The 18,939-nt window shown below is 35.0% G+C and overlaps 1 protein-coding gene across 9 annotated transcripts in view; it reads right to left on the reverse strand.

Annotated features, from left to right (window-relative positions):
- The window catches only part of SENP6 (SUMO specific peptidase 6), a 117,743-nt gene that overhangs the window by 78,716 nt on the left and 20,088 nt on the right, over window positions 1–18,939 (reverse strand). For all 9 annotated transcript variants that reach the window (XM_082730283.1, XM_082730280.1, XM_082730277.1 and 6 more), the window contains exons 2-3: window positions 14,904–14,997; window positions 12,842–12,902 (exon numbers count right to left, since the gene is read on the reverse strand). In XM_082730283.1, coding sequence (XP_082586409.1) covers window positions 12,842–12,902; window positions 14,904–14,997 — 155 coding nt within the window. The remainder of the gene's footprint in view (window positions 1–12,841; window positions 12,903–14,903; window positions 14,998–18,939) is intronic.

Genomic DNA, 18,939 nt, shown 5'->3' on the forward strand with positions numbered 1-18,939 from the left:
GGGCATTTCTTGGGAAGTTCTTTTCAACAAAGAAACCAACTTTTATTACATTCATTTCACCAGATATTTAAAAGCTGCTTTCAGACTCATTGAGAAGAAAAATCTTCAGTTCTGAGTGATAAATGACCTAAACAACACTTAAAAAAAAATCAGTTATCTACTTGATTTTGAAACAATAAGTTTAATATTTTATTTCTCACTCATTTATAAAATACAGTCATAAGGAGAAAGGAACATGGCTCCCCCCCCCACTCGTTGATCTCCATGGAAACCTAACAGAGTTCCCTAAAAAAATAGCTCCCTCAAAAAAAGGTCCTCCTGAGTACAGAGTTCATTGTGTCAATACCATTCCTATTTTTAGGCATATCTACATGACAAAGTTCCAAAAAAGACGGATTTTTGACACATCATTTCTCCTCTTCAAGACATTTCTTTATTTCCTAATCTTTTACAGCCATGGGCTTCAGACTCCTCCACTTCTGGTAATAGTAGATTAAGTAATGCAGATCATTTCCTTCTACTCTCTGAAAACAACTAGAAAAATGCTAGACAAAATACAAATTTTAAAAAATGTATGTTTGAGACGCCTGAGGGCTCTGGAAGTAGTGAATAATAAAGAATTAAGATAGGAACAAGAACCGCAGAGCTCTAAACCCAGATTTGTATTTTCCCCTGAGGCACCTCTTGATTCCAGAAGATGCAACTGAGAGGCTAAAATGAACTTCCATCAGAGCGCTAGAGACACAAAAAGTGGAGATGAAGATCCACCACATAGGAAGGGCCTCATAAACCCCTCAAACTTTGGATCAGAATTACAGCCTATGAGTAACAGTCATTGTATAGACTGAAATCCACCTTCCAATTATCTCAACCTTCAGTTCAATTAAGGCAGTTCTCAAATTTTTAGTGTAAATCAGAATTACCCGAATGGTCTGTTAAATGCTGTGTCCAAACTTTTACAGTTTATTCTTATTCATTAGGACTGGGGTGATCCAAACAATCTGTAATTCTAGCAAGTCCCCAAGTGATGCTGGCAATCAGAGACCATACTTGGAGAACCACTGAATTAAGATGATCTGAGACAGAGATTGCTAATGTTCCTAGTAACTAGCCAGAAGTAAATATATATCTCCTCCAGAAACAGGTTATTTTCTAGGCCTCAAAGTATCTCTATGACTTTTCATATGCAATATTTACTATTCATAACAGGCTCAAAGAGATTAGACAATGTGATCAAAAACAAGATAAACAACTAATAACAGAAAAAAAATAGGGGATAAAAACACTTGAATTATTATACTCTTTTGTTTCTGTTAGTAGGAAAATACAATCACTTTTGCATTTGGGGACCTTTTTCATAGGAAATAAAGCATTATTGTGGAAATAACAATTTAGGAATCAAACAGACTTGTCTTTCAGGCCAAGTAACTTTCCTTGTAATCATGGGGCTATTTCATGCATTAACAAAAATATATACAAATCGCTGAGCCCTGAAATGGGCAGATAGGCAGGAATTCAGTAACCAGTAGTTCCACTCAATTAGAAATACAGATATATTTTCTTAGAAAGTTCATAGATTGGGGCTCCTGGATGGCTTAGTTGGTTAAGTGCCCAAATCATGTTTTTGGCTGAGGTCATCATCTCACGGATGGTGAGATCGAGCCCCACGTCAAGCTCCATGCTCAGCACGAGTCTGCTTAGAGATTATCTCCCTCTGAGTCTCCCCCCTCAAATTAACTAATTGATTATAATAAAGCCCATAAATTATTTTATCATAAACAAATGGTCATTATGATACATTCAGCTGATAAAAATTAGACCTATCCGGTCATTATGACATTGGTCTAGTCCCATGTTATTTAAAAAAAAAAAAAAAACAAAAAACCCTAAATCAATGAAGAGTTGTAAAAGTATGGTTCACCGGACCAGAGAACCAGCATCCTTTGGGAACACTTAAAATGAAAATTAGCAGCCCCACTCCAGATCTCCTAAATCAGAAACTCTGAAGTGGGGTCCAGCAATCTTATTATCAAACCTTCCAGGTGATTCTGATGTACACTAACACAGGAGGACCACTGCTTTGGATGATTTTGATACATATCTTGTTAGAAACCTCAGAAGCATGAAAAAAATGGTTATCACTCATCATCAGGGAAGTAAAAATCAAAACCACAATGAGGTATCACCTCGCACCTGTGAGAACAGCTAAAATTAACAACTCAGGAAACAGATGTTGGCAAGGATGCAGAGAAAGGGGACCCCTCTTGCACTGCTGGTAGGAATGCAAACTGATGCCACACTCTAGAGAATGGTTTGGAGGTTACTCACAAAGTTAAAAATAGAACTACCCTGGGGCACCTGGGTGGCTCAGTGGGTTAAAGCCTTTGCCTCCCGGCTCAGGTCATGATCTCAGGGTGCTGGAATCAAGCCCCGCATCGGGCTCTCTGCTCAGCGGGGAGCCTGCTCCCTTCCTTTCTCTCTCTGCCTGCCTCTCTACCTGCTTGTGATCTCTGGCAAATAAATAAAATCTTTAAAAAAATAAAATAAAAATAGAACTACCTATGACCCAGCAATTGCACTACTATTTAACCAAAAGATACAAAAATGCTGATTTGAAGGGGCACATGCACCCCAATGTTTATAGCAGCACCATCAACAATAGCCAAATTACAGAAAGAGCCTAAATGTCCGTCGACTGATGAATGGATAAAGAAAATGTGGTGTGTGTGTGTATGTGTGTGCAATATATATATATATACACAATGGACTATTCCTCAGCCATAAAAAAGTGAAATCTTGCCATTTGCAAGGATATGGGTGGAGCTAGAGAGCATAATGCTAAGTGAAGTAAGTCAGAGAGGGTAAGGGAAGGAAAAATAAGTAAGATAAAAACAGAGAGGGTGGGGCACTTGGGTGGCTCAGTTGGTTAAGCAACTGCCTTTGGCCCAGGTCATGATCCTGGAGTCCTGAGATCAGGTCCTCCATCTGGCTCTCTGTTCAGTGGGGAGTCTGCTTTTCCTTCTGACCCTCCCCTTCTTGTGCTCTCTCTCTCTCTCACTCTCTCAAATAAATAAATAAAATTTTTAAAAAACACAAAAACAAAAACAGGGAGGGAGACAAACCATAAGAAACTCTTAGCTACAGAGAACAGACTGAGAGTTGCTAGGGGGAGGAGAATGGATAGATGCACTAAATGGGTGATGGGCATTAAGAAGGGCACTTATTGGGATGAGCACTGGGTGTTATATGTAAGTGATGATCACCAAATTCTACTCCTGAAACCTATACCACACTATATGTTAACTTACCTGAATTTAAATAAAGATATAAAAGTAATAAATAAATTAAGATCGATAAAGTAATGCACAGCAAATGGTAACATAACTACAATACTTGAAATTCTCATTGAGAGAGCATAATAAAGAAGACATTCTGACTAATATAACCGAAAATGATTTGATGATATTCTCAAATGAAATATAACAGTGAATTTTATGTAACCTTTTATGTTACTCAGAGTCTTATAAAGTAGACAGCACAACATCAAAATACAAATGAATGAACGTATTTCACCAGTAGTCCAATCATTTTGACCCAACTTCATAGCCTCTGATGACTTGATACAAAATTTAGACTATTTAAAAGATTGCATGTGTTATAAATAAAGAACTATACATAATACTTCTTATAACCAGAATTTTCCTACGGTTTGTTGAGAGAGTTCTAGGTGATATTCTTTGTCAAAATCTCATATTGGTACTACTCTCTATTATGGAAACAACCTTTCACCTTAGCATTTAATAAAGTGAAGTGGTAGAGTGTCAAGAATTTGGTAGAGTATTTTTTGAAAGATTGAACAACCTATCTGCTTCAAAAAATTATATTCTCTACTGCTTATAGAACCTAACTAAGGCCCTTCCCCAAATGGTTCCTGATTAGACTTGATTTCCAGATCATTCTGGGGCAAGAATATCCATTCATTTGGTGCCATAAGTCAGTCAGCAAATATATATCCCATGCCTATGATGTACTTATTTGTCCATGCTCTGAGGAAGCAGCACTAAGCAACAGTAAGCAGCCCCCAGTTTGAACAAAGCCCTTTTGTCATGAAAGACCTGAAACAAACAAAAAATCCAGTGTACTTAAGCAGAGAAAAAGGGATAGGGAACATTGAGACTGGGGAGAGGAATAGAAAGATCCTCCAGGAGATATTTTACCAAAGAGGATGAAGTTTTAAAACATCATTTGGCGGGACACCTGGGTGGCTCAGTGGGGAGCTTGCTTCTCTCTCTGCCTGCCTCTCACCCTCCTTGTGCTCTCTTGTCTTTCTCTGACAAATAAATAAATTAAATCTTTAACACTTAGTATGAATAGGCATTATGTAAGTTACTTTATATTCAATCTCCTTATTTTAGACATTTCAGTAGTTCTTTAGATTGTGACTCAAACAACCACACCTAAAACATCAGGCCAACTACTTGCTGCTACTGAGTGATGGGATTAACACATTCAAATTTCGCACTTCAGTTCTCTTCTCTCAAAATCTCTGCACGTAAGTCATTTAAACTTTACTGATATTCTATCCCTCTGTTACAAAATTTATTGAACTTAAAAAGCAAAGTAACTTGTCCAAACTAGCTAAATGGCTTTAAACATTTAAAGACTGGTCTGATTTCCCATGCATGAGGAATTTTTACAGTGTTTAGAGAAATAAAAAGAGGATACTTAACCAAAAAAAAAAAAAAAAAAAAAAAACCAAACGCTAAGACAAACTGTGTTATTCAAGAAGAATTCATCATTAGGATACAAAATATCTCAAAAACAAAGGAACTGTGCTAAATACTCCTTTATATAAATGTAGAAAGTTAATCTTCCCTCTTAAGAACTGTTTAAGCCAAAATTATCATACCTAATATGCAGGTACATAACTCAGGTAATTCAACCATATTTGGTTAAATGCCCATACATTTTCAAAACTTTTTTGAGAAAGCATTAGGGCACAGCAACAAACAACCCAACAAGCTCACCATTAAAGCAAGAGGATCTATATAACTAAATTCTTAAATTTGCCAATTCCACTGCCTATAGGTTACTATTAAAAACTACATACACTTCAATTGGCAACAGAAAACCACTACTTTAAGCTTTGTAAGAGATGATTTATCTCAAGAAAATCTCTTACTATACCATCAAATTACCTTAGAAAAAGTTCCCTACCACTGCTACACTTAGGAGGTAGCTCCGGGAAGGGTGGGGGTAGGGGGAGAATTTATTCTACAGGAGAATCATAGGATATAAAGTTGTAAAGATTCTCTTCACACAAGTGTAGATCTATAGGACATAATTCTAGCTTTCAGAACACTTAAAAATAACTACTGAATTAAAATACAACATATAAATTATTTTAAATCCCTAATACATCTACTTCTCTCTGCCTAATAATTTTTATTTTCCCTCATTTTATTTGCATTCTTAATTTGCTTATCTACATCAAATTCCTGGGAGAAATAACATAAATAAATTTAAAAAATCAAGCCATTCATTTATGGATGACTATTTCACAGAGAAGACAACTACCACTACTCAAATTCAAGATAATATATTCAGTCTGGAGGTTCCCAAAAAACTTTAATTTTCCTTCCTGTTTGCCTCTCCCCCTTCAATAGCCTAAGACAGTTTTTTAGCTAATGCAAGCAGAAGATCAGGAGAACAACCATCTATCTTACAACATCCTATGAAGTGGACATTAGCATGCCTAGAATATGATACTCTCTGTCTAACTAACTCAAATATTTATTACCCATCCAAAAACGCTGTTTCTCTTAACTAGGTATCAATCTACATAGAATGCCTTTACATGGTAAAGGTAAAAACAACAGGATAGGGATCAGCAAAACTTTTTTGTAGAAGGCCACCTAACAAGTACTTTGTGGGTCACACAACCTCTACTGAAATCACTCAACTCTGTGCAACTAATTCAAATCTGTGTTGTACCATGAAAGCAGTAATAGACAATACATAAACAAATGAACACAGCTGATTTTCCAATAAAATTTTATTTATGAAACAAAATTCAAATTTCGTGTAATAGTCACGTAGCATTCTTTTGACTTTGGGGGAAACCATTTAAAAATGTTTCTTAGGCCATGGGCTATAGGCCAAATTTGGCCTCTGAGCTTTAGTTTGCCAACTTTGTATTATATTACTCATTAAGTAACAAATGAGTACAGTCAGTTACTAGAATTTAAGCTCCATAGGAAAAAGAAACTTGTCTATTTTGCTTGCCAGCAAAATATTTCATTGGGACTGTGGAAATGTGTAAAAATTATCACTATGTGGTTACCATCCACCCAAACTTACCAGACATCAAATAAGTCAATTTAACAACAACAAAAAATATTCAGGATATTTAGCACCTAAGAACTTCAGAAAATAACCTAAAAGAATGTATTAAAACAAGAATCTATTAAATAAGATACATAAAATGTACATTAAAGACATTTAAATTCTTAAAAACAAAATGGATATTGAAACAATAAATAGAATAGAATTAGACACTAGGGAAAAAACAAAATCTTGAAAGAGAACCAACAGAAGTTCTACAAATGATAAATGCTTCCCCCCCATCCCGCCTTTTTTTTTTAAAGGGGCACCTGGGTGGCTCCGTCAGTTAAGTGTCTGACTCTTGATTTCCACTCAGGTCTTCATCTCAGGGTCATCAGTTTAAGCACCATGCTGGGACTCCAGACTTGGTGTGGAGCCCACTTTAAAAAAATAATTTAAAATTTTTTAAAAAGAAAAAAGATGAATCCAACGGAAATATTAAATAGCAGATTAAGACAAAGATAAAGATAAAACGTAGTGAATTACAAGACAGAGCTGAGGAAATTACCTAGAATATGGTATAGGAATGATTTTGTTCTTTACTCTTTATCCTTTTCTTTTTTTTAAAAGATTTTATTTATTTATTTGACACAGAGATACAGCGAGAGAGGAAGCCCAAGCAAGGGCTGTGGGAGGAGAAGCAGGCTTCCCGCTGAGCAGGGAGCCCAATGCGGGGCTTGATCTTAAGACCCTGGAATCATGACCGGAGCCCAAGGCAGAGCAGACACTTACCGACTAAGCCACTCAGGTGCCCCCTTTTTTTTCTTTTGTATATAAAATACAAGTTAAAGGATATGAAAAAATGATATTATTATTAATTCTAATAAAAGTTCTGGAAAGAATAATGTGGAAAAGTAATATCCACAGATATAATGATTAAAATTTTTCCAGAACTAATGAAAGACATGTATTCATTATCTAAAGAGACACAAGGAAACTGCAGAAGCCCAAAGGTAAACAGATTATTCTGTGAAAGGGAAGGGGAAGAATACTAACACATTTTTTTTTTTTAAAGATTTTATTTATTTATCAGAGAGAGAGGGGGAGAGAGCGAGCACAGGCAGACAGAATGGCAGGCAGAGGCAGAGGGAGAAGCAGGCTCCCCGCTGAGCAAGGAGCCCGATGTGGGACTCGATCCCAGGATGCTGGGATCATGACCTGAGCCGAAGGCAGCTGCTCAACCAACTGAGCCACCCAGGCGTCCCTAACACATTTTTAATCCAAGAAAAAGCCTACTCCTAATTCCATGCTCATTTGAGAAGAAGAACTCTATCAGTTTAAACCAATGATCCATATGGACCTATATATTAGCCATTAAAAATCCAAGAATATGTAACCCCTTAGGATATACAAAGACTTTCTGAGGGAATCAATTCCTAAATCATCAATCTCCATTTTTACACTTTCTTAAAACCGATTTACTTTAAAACTCATCTACAGAAACCCATCTATAGATGGGTAGGTATATCCTACTAGGAATGTGTATTTAAACCCATCTATAGAAAAGGCATTATACAGTACCTCCTTTCCCAATAAACCTTTATCTGTTTTACAAGAGAAAGACATAATTCTCACCTATTGTATTAGAATCTAAAAACTTCCTGAAAAGAACAACTAGAAATACTTGGATATCTTTTGGCACAAAAAATAGTAGGAGGTCTTCATATCTTTCCCCATTTTATAAATATTTCTCTTAAAATACATGTATTTCTAACCATTGGTCAGAAACTGGATATTCTAGACCAAGCTTATTAGATTTCCTTAATTTGATTGCAAAATGGAAAACAAAAGTGATAAAAATTTGCACTTACCGGCTCTGTATATTCTATTCCAATTATAATCAAGAAAAGCATTGTCCCAAGGAGAAAATCAAATGAGAACTCAAAGAAAACCTAAGGGTTTTTTTGTTTGTTTGTTTGCAAAAATAGTTCACAAAAAAATATATCATATTGGCAGAGGTATCCTGCAGTTAACAAGATTTCAGTTTTTTTAATTATTTCTCACAGTATCTAGTTAAAAAAAAGGGAATCTAAAAGTAGCAAGTATAATTATTGGTCACTTGTCAAATGTGATAAAACCTTTTTAATATACTTCCCCAAATTCAGAAGAGCAATGACTCTAATGACTGGACCACAAATTATTTTTACCTTTTAAATATTATGTTACTATGTGATTTTTGGCGTTTAATTGAAAAGGAAAAAACTGAAGGATAATGTTACAGAAAAACTCTATCCTTATCTATTTACTATATGACCAAATTTCTCAGCATTTGGTTTAAAAAGTTCAAGAAGAAAACTGCAAAGTGCCTGAATGACACAGTTGGCTAAGCTTCCGACTCTTGGTTTTAGCTTAGGCTGTGATCTCAGGTTTGTGAGATCAAGCCCCGGGTTCTGCGTGGAGTCGGCTTGAGACTCTCCCTTTCCCATGGTGAGTATGCCCCCCATACTCGTTCACACACATGGGCTCTCTCTTAAATCTTAAAAAAAAAAAAAATTGCTACTGAAAGTCTTATTCTAGCAATAAATAATACTTGTTCATGGATATATGAATCAAATGAATAAAGAAAGAAAACAGCACCACCCATTTTAAGAAATACATTTCTAATATAATGTTACATAATAAATTTAATAATTACAAATAACTATAACATATTTTAGATTAAGTCTTTAATAATAATTATAAGGATAACTCAATCCAGTAAAAAAGATACTTAGAACCTTGTAGTGATAGTTAAAAATTAATGTTAAATTTCAATACATGTGTATCTATTAGTGTGATTAAGTAACTAAAAGATTTTCAATTGCATAAAAAGACATGAAGTTAAAATACATATACAAAAAATATATATATATGAAATTAAAGTTCTATGGGAAAACTGAACAGAAATATGAATTTAAGGAGAAAAAGGCACAATATAAAATTTCCAACTGTCAAAGAGGAGATGGTACATATATTTTTTAAAGTAGATGATGCTGAGCTGCAAATCAGAATTATTTAACAGATCACTAGATACACATAAATATCATTTAAGTTTTATTTTAAAATATCAACACTTACATCCTTACAAATGTATAAGGCATTTTTTTTTTAAATTAAGGGCATCTTCAAGAAAAAAAACATGTAAATTGAAAACCAATGTCACAGAAGTTAGTAATTAAAAACACCTTTTATTTTTCCCTGCAAAGTACAATCTAAGCAATCAAGATGTTAAAATAAAAGCTAAAGAAAATTGCAATATAAAAACCTTATAGTTTTTCAATGTAACAATAAAAATTTTAGAGTACTAAGAGAAAAACTTTATTATTTTTTTTTAATATTTTATTTATTTATTTATTTGACAGAGATCACAAGTAAGCAGAGAGGCAAGCAGAGAGAGAGGAGGAAGCAGACTCCCTGCCAAGCAGAGAGCCCGACTCGGGGCTCAATCCCAGGACCCTGACATCATGACCTGAGCCAAACGCAGAGGTTTTAACCCACTGAACCACCCAGGTGCCTGTAAGAGAAAGACTTTAAATTCTGTAATTTCCCTTAAATGACAAAATAGAGATGTTGTGGAAGAAAAAACCCCCACAAAGATGGGGGGAGAAGAAATTTAGAAGTCCCAGTATTATCCAATTGTAAGTATAGGAAATATGCGAAGAGGGTGCTAGCCCAGATTGGTAAAAATTCAACTCTGACCACATGCTTCCCAAGATTACAAAGACACAGGAACTCTCATTTATTATCAGTGGGAATGGCAAATGCTAATTCCTATGAATGAGGCATTTAGCACTAACTAGCAAAATTACATGTAAATTTATCCTCTGAAATGGCAACTGCAATCTAGGAATCTATTCCATAAATATACCATAAAGGTATGAGAAAACATAAGCATGAGGCTTTATTTAAGCACTGCTTACAATAGCAAAATACTGGGAAAGACCTCTGCTCATCACTAGAGAACCCAGTAATTATCTACTATTCATCCAATCACTGGAGTACTATTTAACAATAAAAGAGATAATAAAGATTTCTAAATAGTTTATTAGTGGAGTGGTCCACAGACCATACTATTAAGTAAAACAATCAAGGTAGGAAACAGTGTGGATGGTTTCTCTGGGAAGGGTTGTATATTCCATTAAAAATGAAAGGAAAGAACAACTAAAGGCTATAAACAAAGTAATTTTTTTGGTCAAAGAGAAAAGGATAGAAGGAATCAAACAAAACCTAGACTTCTCTGAATAAAACTTTCATAGATATTACTTTGGAATCATGTAAATATTTTTTGCATAATTATAAAACAAATTAAAATCATTTCAATTGATTTAAAAACAGTAAATTAGAGGTGCCTGGCTGGCTCAGTCAGAGGAGATAAACTCAAGGTTATGAATTCAAGCTCCAGGAGTAGAGATCTCTACTCTTAGGAGTAGAGATTACTTAAAATAAATAAATAAATAAATAGATAAATAAATAAATTTTTAGAGAGTTCACTTGAAAAAAACAAAAAACCCAGTAATTTAAATACACATTCCTAGTAGGATATACCTGGTGGTGCCACCAAAGACCAACAAGCAAAAGAAGGAAAAAAATTTTAAGTAATTTTATTAGCAATTATATTTGTATTGGTATTGTGAAACTATTTATCTAGTAGGACAAAGCAAATAAGTAACTAAGTTAACATTATCAGGAACAAAGACTCTAACTCAGAAGCCATAAAAGGAAAAAAAAATTAATATAGTTTGACAACATTAGAAAATACATTTTCTCAAAGGTAATAATCACCAAAAGCAAAGACAAAAGATTAGTGGAAAAAAAAAAACTGGTTTAAAATATTAGCTGATAGTATCACAGCAAGGGGCCAATTTCTCCCAAACACTGTATTTCATCAAACCTAATGAACCACTGTAAGATACATATCATTGTAAATACTAATGTAAAAAGAAAAAGAAAATTTTTTTGGATTTTATTTATTTACCAGAGAGAGCGCAAGCGAGAGCACAAGAGTATAAGCGGTGGCGGGGGCAGAGGGTGGCAGGCAGAGGGAGAAGCAGGCTCCTTAACTGATAAGGGATCCCCATGTGGGACTAGATCCCAAGACTCTGGGATCATGACTGGAGCTGAAGACAGATGCTTAACCAACTGAGCCACCCAGGTGTCCCAAGAAAAATTTTCTAATTAAACCATATCATGCCATTATTATAAGATGCATCTAGACAGATTTCAGAGCTGTCAAAAATGTGAGAAAATGTGTGCCTGGGCTCAATATAAAAAGAATTTCTCTGACTCGGTAATGTTCTAAAGACTAAATAGAGGGGAACCTGGGTGGCTCACTTGTTAAGTGTCTGCCTTCGGCTCATGTCATAGGATCGACCTCTATATCGGGCTCCCTACATAGGGCTCCCTGCTCAGCAAGAAGACTGCTTCTCCCTCTTCCACTTCCCCTGCTTGTGTTCCCTCTCTCACAGTGTCTCTCTCTGCCAAATGAATAAATAAAATCTTAAAAAAATAAAAATAAAAAAGACTAAATAGAAACACAGGTAAAGGATATTAACTAGTAATCATCAAAAAGGAAATAGACTACACATATGAAAACAGTCAACTTATTCATAACAAAAGAAATGCAAATTAAGTCTATACCAAGATACTATTTTTGCCAACAAATATCAAAAGGTTGATAACACTGTGACAAACATATGGGGAAACAGGCATACTCAGATTTGCTGGTAAAAGCGTAAATCAGGTATAACAAAATTAGAAATGTACCTGTCCTAATACAGCAGCTCTCCTGCCAGGAATTCATCTTACAGATATGTTTGTATATATGCAAGTTAACCCATATAGAAGGAGACTTTATTCAACTTATTTTAGGGTGAGAAGAAAAGGTGGACAACACCATAAATATCTTTCAATACTGTTGCATTGGACAAGAACAGTATATCATACAATGGAATACTATACACCCATGGAAAATAACAAGGGTGTTTAAATGGATGCTTATGGGTGGTCTCTAAGATACATTAGTTTTAAAAAGATTAAAAATCATGTACAGTACGCTATTAATTGTGTTAATGTAAGAGGATAGGGCAAGAAAAATATACTTTCTTTGTAATGCATAAAATCTGATGGAATAAACAAGACACTGGGAACACCACTAGCCTTGGGTGGGGAAGTGGGTGGTTGGGAATTTCAATAGAAAAATTTAAAAAAGGGTGCCGGGGTGGCTCAGTGGGTTGAGACTCTGCCTTCATATTGGGTCACGATCTCAGGGGTCCTAGGATCGAGCCCCGCATTGGGCTCCCTGCTTGGCGGGGAGCCTGCTTTTCCCCTCTCTCTCTGCCTGCCTCTCTGCCTACTTGTGATCTCTGTCAAATAAATAAAAACATAAATATATATGTAAAAGTCTTCTTTTGAAGTATTAGTTTTTAGTATATAACCTAAAAAAATTAACAAAAAAAAAAAGTCAGAAAAGCACACTTGCCTTTTTTCCTTTTGAGGTCTCGGAATCCTCATCTTCATCTACACTGAGTAGATTTGCCTCACTACACAGAAAATAAGGGGGGAAAAAAACCTTAAGTGACAATTACAACCCATACATTAAATTCAGAAGTTTTACTCTCTTTGCCTACCTAATTCAGGGATCAGCAAACTTTTTCTATAAAGGGCCAGAGAGTAAATTAGGCTTTCTAGGCTATTCAGTCTCTATACCAATTACTCTGCTATTTTAGTAGAAAAGCAGCCATGGATCATATGTGTGGCTATATTCAATAAAACTCTAAACAAAATCCAATGATGGCCCAGATTGGGTCCATGTGCCTATTGTTTGTTGACCCTTGCTATAAACAAACATGCAATTTTTATTTCCTTAAATGTAGATTTCATATATAATTACTCATTTTTCCTTTCTGTCTTAGATTTAAAATTAGGGGGAAAGAACAGAGAAACAAAACAGATTTTAAAAAATGGTAAGAAAAACTTAGATGATGTTAAAAAAAAAAAAAAAGTGTGTTACCTCTGCAACTCTTACAAATATCAACGCTTTGGAATGATTGGTCTAAGACTCTAAAAGACCAGAATGATATATCTATTAATAGCTCATGTTAATCTCAAGATATTAAAAAAGCGGACGCTCCTAAGGAGCCTCTTATAATGATGAGCCAAAGAGTGTAATTTATAAATGAAATATGCAGAATAGGTAACACTTTCAAATATAAAAATTTTTACATAATCATGACGAATCTAACAAAGAAAATCAAAATACCTTCTTCTAAAGACAACTCTGCAGAGCTATTTTTAGTAAAATCCTATTAAAATAAAAATATATTTGTTGCATTATAGTTTATACACATCCCAACTTTTTTCATATTAAAATTTTTCTTCCAAACATTTTACAAAAATGTTTAAAAGGTGAGATGCTCTCTACTCAATTTCAGATTTAATTCCAATCTTTTGAAACTACATATATACTAAAAATTTATCTTAGTTAAAATAGAAATAAAAAAAACAAGAGAAAGACAACCATAAAATACCAATTTTAGCTGAGAAACATACCAGTTCAAAGCTCTCCTTAAAACTTCACTTCAATTCAGTATCTCATAGATGAAGGCACATAAAAGTGGTAATTATGAATGGAGCTATTCCCCAGACAGAAGTGAAGCTCCCACAATATTCAGCCAATATATTCTGAATAACTTCTTGTGTACAATTTTTAAAAAAAATACTTATAGTTTTGGTATAACTTTATGGATTTATATATAACGTGTATGTGTATGTATATGCGTGTGTGTACATATAAAAGTGTGTGTATGTACACACACACCATATACACACACACACACACACACACACACAAATGTACATATATACTTGTGTATCTCTGAACTAGTGCTAGCCAGTGGAAAACCAGATCAATAAATCAAGGCACCTAATAATAGCAATGGTGAATTTGCAATACAAATTTCATGATATGCAAAAGGTTCTATTAAAACTATCATTTAAATTTTACAAAGCAGACATTTCAAGCACACTAACAAAATGTAATGAATAATTTCTGTCTGGATCAACATCTGTGTTTAACATTTATATTTTTTCTGCTTTCTCTGGTGGTAACGTGATCGAAGATGGATGGGACAACTATGAAGGAAGATACTATAGGATATAAACTTTTACACAGAATTCAGGAGCTTTCATCTGAGTTCACTTATTCATGATAAATGGCAGCTTTTCAAATCACTGCCTGAAGTGAATGTCCTTTAAAAACAAAAATGCCCAATTTCTTTAATTGAAAATCTCAATGGCCAACTTTTAATTGTAAGCTTGTATGTATCACATGCACATATTTACACATTTCAATATACGGAGAAACATAACAGCACAATTATTTAATAAAAAAAAAACGGCATTTTCTTCCCTTGATGCTACTATAATAGACATTTTTTTAAAGTAAAAAATACCATACTCTTAGAAATACTTCCATGAAATATAAATCATTTTTAATGAAATTCTTATAAAATATCTGAGAGGGGAAAAAAAAAAGTTCTTACTCTTTATCTGTATCGCCTTCACTTTCGTCTCCATGATCAAAGCTCCAATTATTTTTAAAACCTCCATCTCTCTTAGATTCTGATCTAGCCAAAGCTGAAACAAAAACAAACTCAGATAAGTATTCCACAGAGCTATTCAATATAAAATAAAATTAAGCATTTCCCAAGCTCTTTGGTTAGTCTAAATTTTCTCTTGTCTTGCTATTTTACTATTTCTTATAAACATCTTATTTCCTCTGAAGTGAAAAAGAATACATTAAAATCTGTTTTTGCTAATTTAACAGTTGTCCATAGGCATGAGTTGTGTTACCAAGAACAAGCCCAAATTAGTAAGATACAATAAAAATGGGTAAAGCACATGATTATGTACAAAATACATAAAAATCAACCCAGTATCTCCATATTTAATCACTGATTCTAGAAATTAGTACCCATTAGTTAGCCTGCTCTTATTTATGAGACATATATCCAGACTACTAGCGTTTTCTTTACTTCAGTCAATCATCTCAACCTTTTAACAGAAGAAAAACTAGGTTTTCTGCATTGACAATATGGTGAACTTGATGGCCAGGCACTCTCTAGATCAGAACACCAAACATGCTCATGAGTTTTAAAAAATTCTTAAGTGTATGGGTGAAACCCCATGAAGCCATAAACGACCGGAAGTTGTGTACTCAGAGAGATAAATGAAGTTCTGAAGCTGGCATTTGTCTTGGAGTCATACGACAAAAACCAAAAATCTGATGTCCTAGGCCTTAGGCTTTAAGATCAGGTTTGGGATGACAGCAAGGTGAGAGGTCAGACTGAAGACCAGAAGACCTGTAGGGCAACCTTCCAACTAGGTGAGCAAGGGTGAAAAAAAGAAACTGAAAAATAGAGGAAATAATAATGACATCTTGTCTTTGCGCTGGGTTTTGGGGTTGAATTGAAGACAAAGTATATTTACCCCATGGTTAAATAATTCCTAACCATAAGCTCAAAATTACTCAAGGTTTGGGACCACAATTTTCATAACCGTACCTATGTAGGCCAGAAAAGCCTATAATTAAGTCTCACAAGATCCTGAATATCACTAAATGCAAGGGAAATGCAAATTAAAACTAAAATGAGATACTACACCTCACACCCATTAGAACGGCCATTATCTTTTTTTAATATTTATTTATTTATTTACTTGACAGAGAGAGAGAGAGATCACAAGGAGACAGAGATGCAGGCAAAGAGCAGCGGGGGGTGGGGTAGAGCAGGCTCCCTACTGAGCAGAGAACTGGATGTGGGGATGTGGGGCTCGATCCCAGGACTCCTGAGATCATGACCTGAGTTGAAGGCAGAGGCTTAACCCACTGAACCACCCAGGCTGAATGGCCATTATTTTTTTAAAACATAAAATACTGGTAAGGATGTGGAGAAACTGGAACTTCTATGCATTGCTGGCGGGAATGTAAATTCCAGCTAACATGGAAAGTATGGCAATTCCTCAAAAAATTAAACATAGAATTTACCCTATGATCCAGAAGTCCCACTTCTAGATACATACCCAAAATAACTGAGAGCATGGACTCTGATGGTTGTACACCAACAGTCATAGTAACATTAAAAATAGCCAAAGGTAAAAACAATGTAATATCCATCAAAAAACAAATTAATAAATAAAATGTACTGTATGCATGTACATATGCACACACACACACACACACACACAGGAACATTATTCAGCCATAAAGGAATTAAATTTTGATACATGCTACAACATGGATGAACCCTGAAAACATTACAATGAGTTAAATACTAGACGTAACAAATACAACATGACTCCACTTAAATGAGTTATCTAGGATGGGAAAATTCAGAGACAGAAAGCAGGACAGAAGGTAACAGAGGCTGGATAAAGAGAAAAATGGAGAGTTATTTCTTAACTGGTACACAGTTTTCGTTTGGGTTGATGCAAAAGTTCTGGAAATGGGTAGTGGTGATGGTTGTACATTACCGAAATACTTAATGACAATCTAAAATTGTACACTTAAAAATGGTTAAAATTATAAATTTTATGTTATATTTTACAATAAAAAGCTATTTTTAAAGGCAAAAAAAGCCTCTCCATGATGAACAGAATCAAATGTAAATTCCCCCCCAAAAATATAAAATTTCAATACATGCCTCAAAAAGTTTCAAAGAATGTGAGTTCACAACCAAAAATATCATGAAATAGGAAGGAATAAATCACATGAGCAAATCTGAAACTTCCTTACATGCATACTGGAATTCGACAAATAATAAAGAGTATATAATAGAAGCAAGGTTTCTCCCTGTCAGAGAAAACGTTATAAATTAGCAACAAAGAAAACTATAATGAACTCTATTCATTCTAATAGTACTAGAGTAAGAGTTATCAGTATGAATTCATATTTCTTTAATATACAAACACATAGGGGCGCCTGGGTGGCTCAGTGGGTTAAGCTGCTGCCTTCGGCTCAGGTCATGATCTCAGGGTCCTGGGATCGAGTCCCGCATCGGGCTCTCTGCTCGGCAGGGAGCCTGCTTCCCTCTCTCTCTCTCTCTCTCTGCCTGCCTCTCCATCTACTTGTGATTTCTCTCTGTCAAATAAATAAATAAAATCTTTAAAAAAAAAAAAACACATAGATAAAAGGAACATATACAGGTATGTCTTGTACCAAGGGTTAGGAGTCTACAAAACTAAGGCTTTGCCCTCTGAGATCTAGAAAACAGTGACACCCCAGAGGCAACAAGCACACTTAACCCGATCTCTAAATATCATTTCTAAATACCATTCTCTAATAAAAGGAGTCTGGGCTCCTAGAAGAAATAACCGATTGCAGGGATGGAGCAGAGAAAATACAAGATCAGTCCAGAGCATTCTGTATGCCAGAAAATAAGGAGGTTTTTTTTTTTTTTTTTTTTTTTAAGATGGGGTAATGTCAAAAGGTTTCAGGAGCCAAATTGAACCTCCCAACAAACAGGTGAACAAACCTGAAACAATTTTAGCAAAAATAAACAACAGTCCTGGATTATAACCCCCAAAATAAAACAAATATTCACAAATCCATACTGACATAAATGACTGAATAAATAAATTAATCGGGAGAAAAGATCTATCTTCCTTTTTTTTTTAAGTTTTTTTTTTTAAATTTATTTGAGAGAGAGAGCGAGGAGAAGCAGACTCCCCACCAAGCAGGTAGCCCAATGTGGGGCTTGATCCCAGGACCCCGAGATGATAACCTGAGCCAAAGGCAGACACTTAACCAATTAAGCGACCCAATGCCACCCTATCTTCCTTAAAAAAGAATTCCAAATGATATATGCACAAACTCTTTCCCGCAAGATATGAAACTTAATTCCCTTCCCCTTCAGTATATACTGGACTTATTAACTTGCTTCCAAGAACTAACTACAAAAAGGAGAAAAAAGTAAACTGACAGTGAAAAAATTTGACAATCATTACCTCAGCCATAAGGTTAACATCAAAAGTGATATCTTATTCATAGGATATACTGTTTAATATGTGATGAAAATGCCATTTCAGTCCTGTGGTCTTCTTCCCCAAAACTCATAATGCCTGTTTAACCACGAGAAAACATCAGATAAACTCAAACTAAAAAACAGTCTACAAAATACTTGACTTGTATGCTTTTAAAACCATCAAGGTTATGAAAAACAAGATTTAAGAAACTGTACACACATCAGAGAAGACTAAGGAGATGTAACAACCAAATGCAGTGTGATATCCTGGATTGGACCCTGGAATTAAAAAAAAGACATCAATGGGGTGCCTGGTTGGCTCAGTGGGTTAAGCCTCTGCCTTCAGCTCAGGTCATGGTCTCAGGGCCTAGGATGAAGCCCCACATTGGACGCTCTGCTCAGCAGGGAGCCTGCTCCCTCCCCGCCACTACCACCTGCCTCTGCCTACTTGTGATCTCTCGTCTAAATAAATAAAATCTTAAAAAAAAAAAAAGGACATCAGTGAAACAACTAGGGAGATCCAAATAAAGTCTGTTTTAGGTAATGGTATTATACTCAC

The sequence above is a fragment of the Mustela nivalis genome (assembly GCF_964662115.1).
Source record: "Mustela nivalis genome assembly, chromosome: 5".
NCBI classification, from domain to species: Eukaryota; Metazoa; Chordata; class Mammalia; order Carnivora; family Mustelidae; genus Mustela; species Mustela nivalis.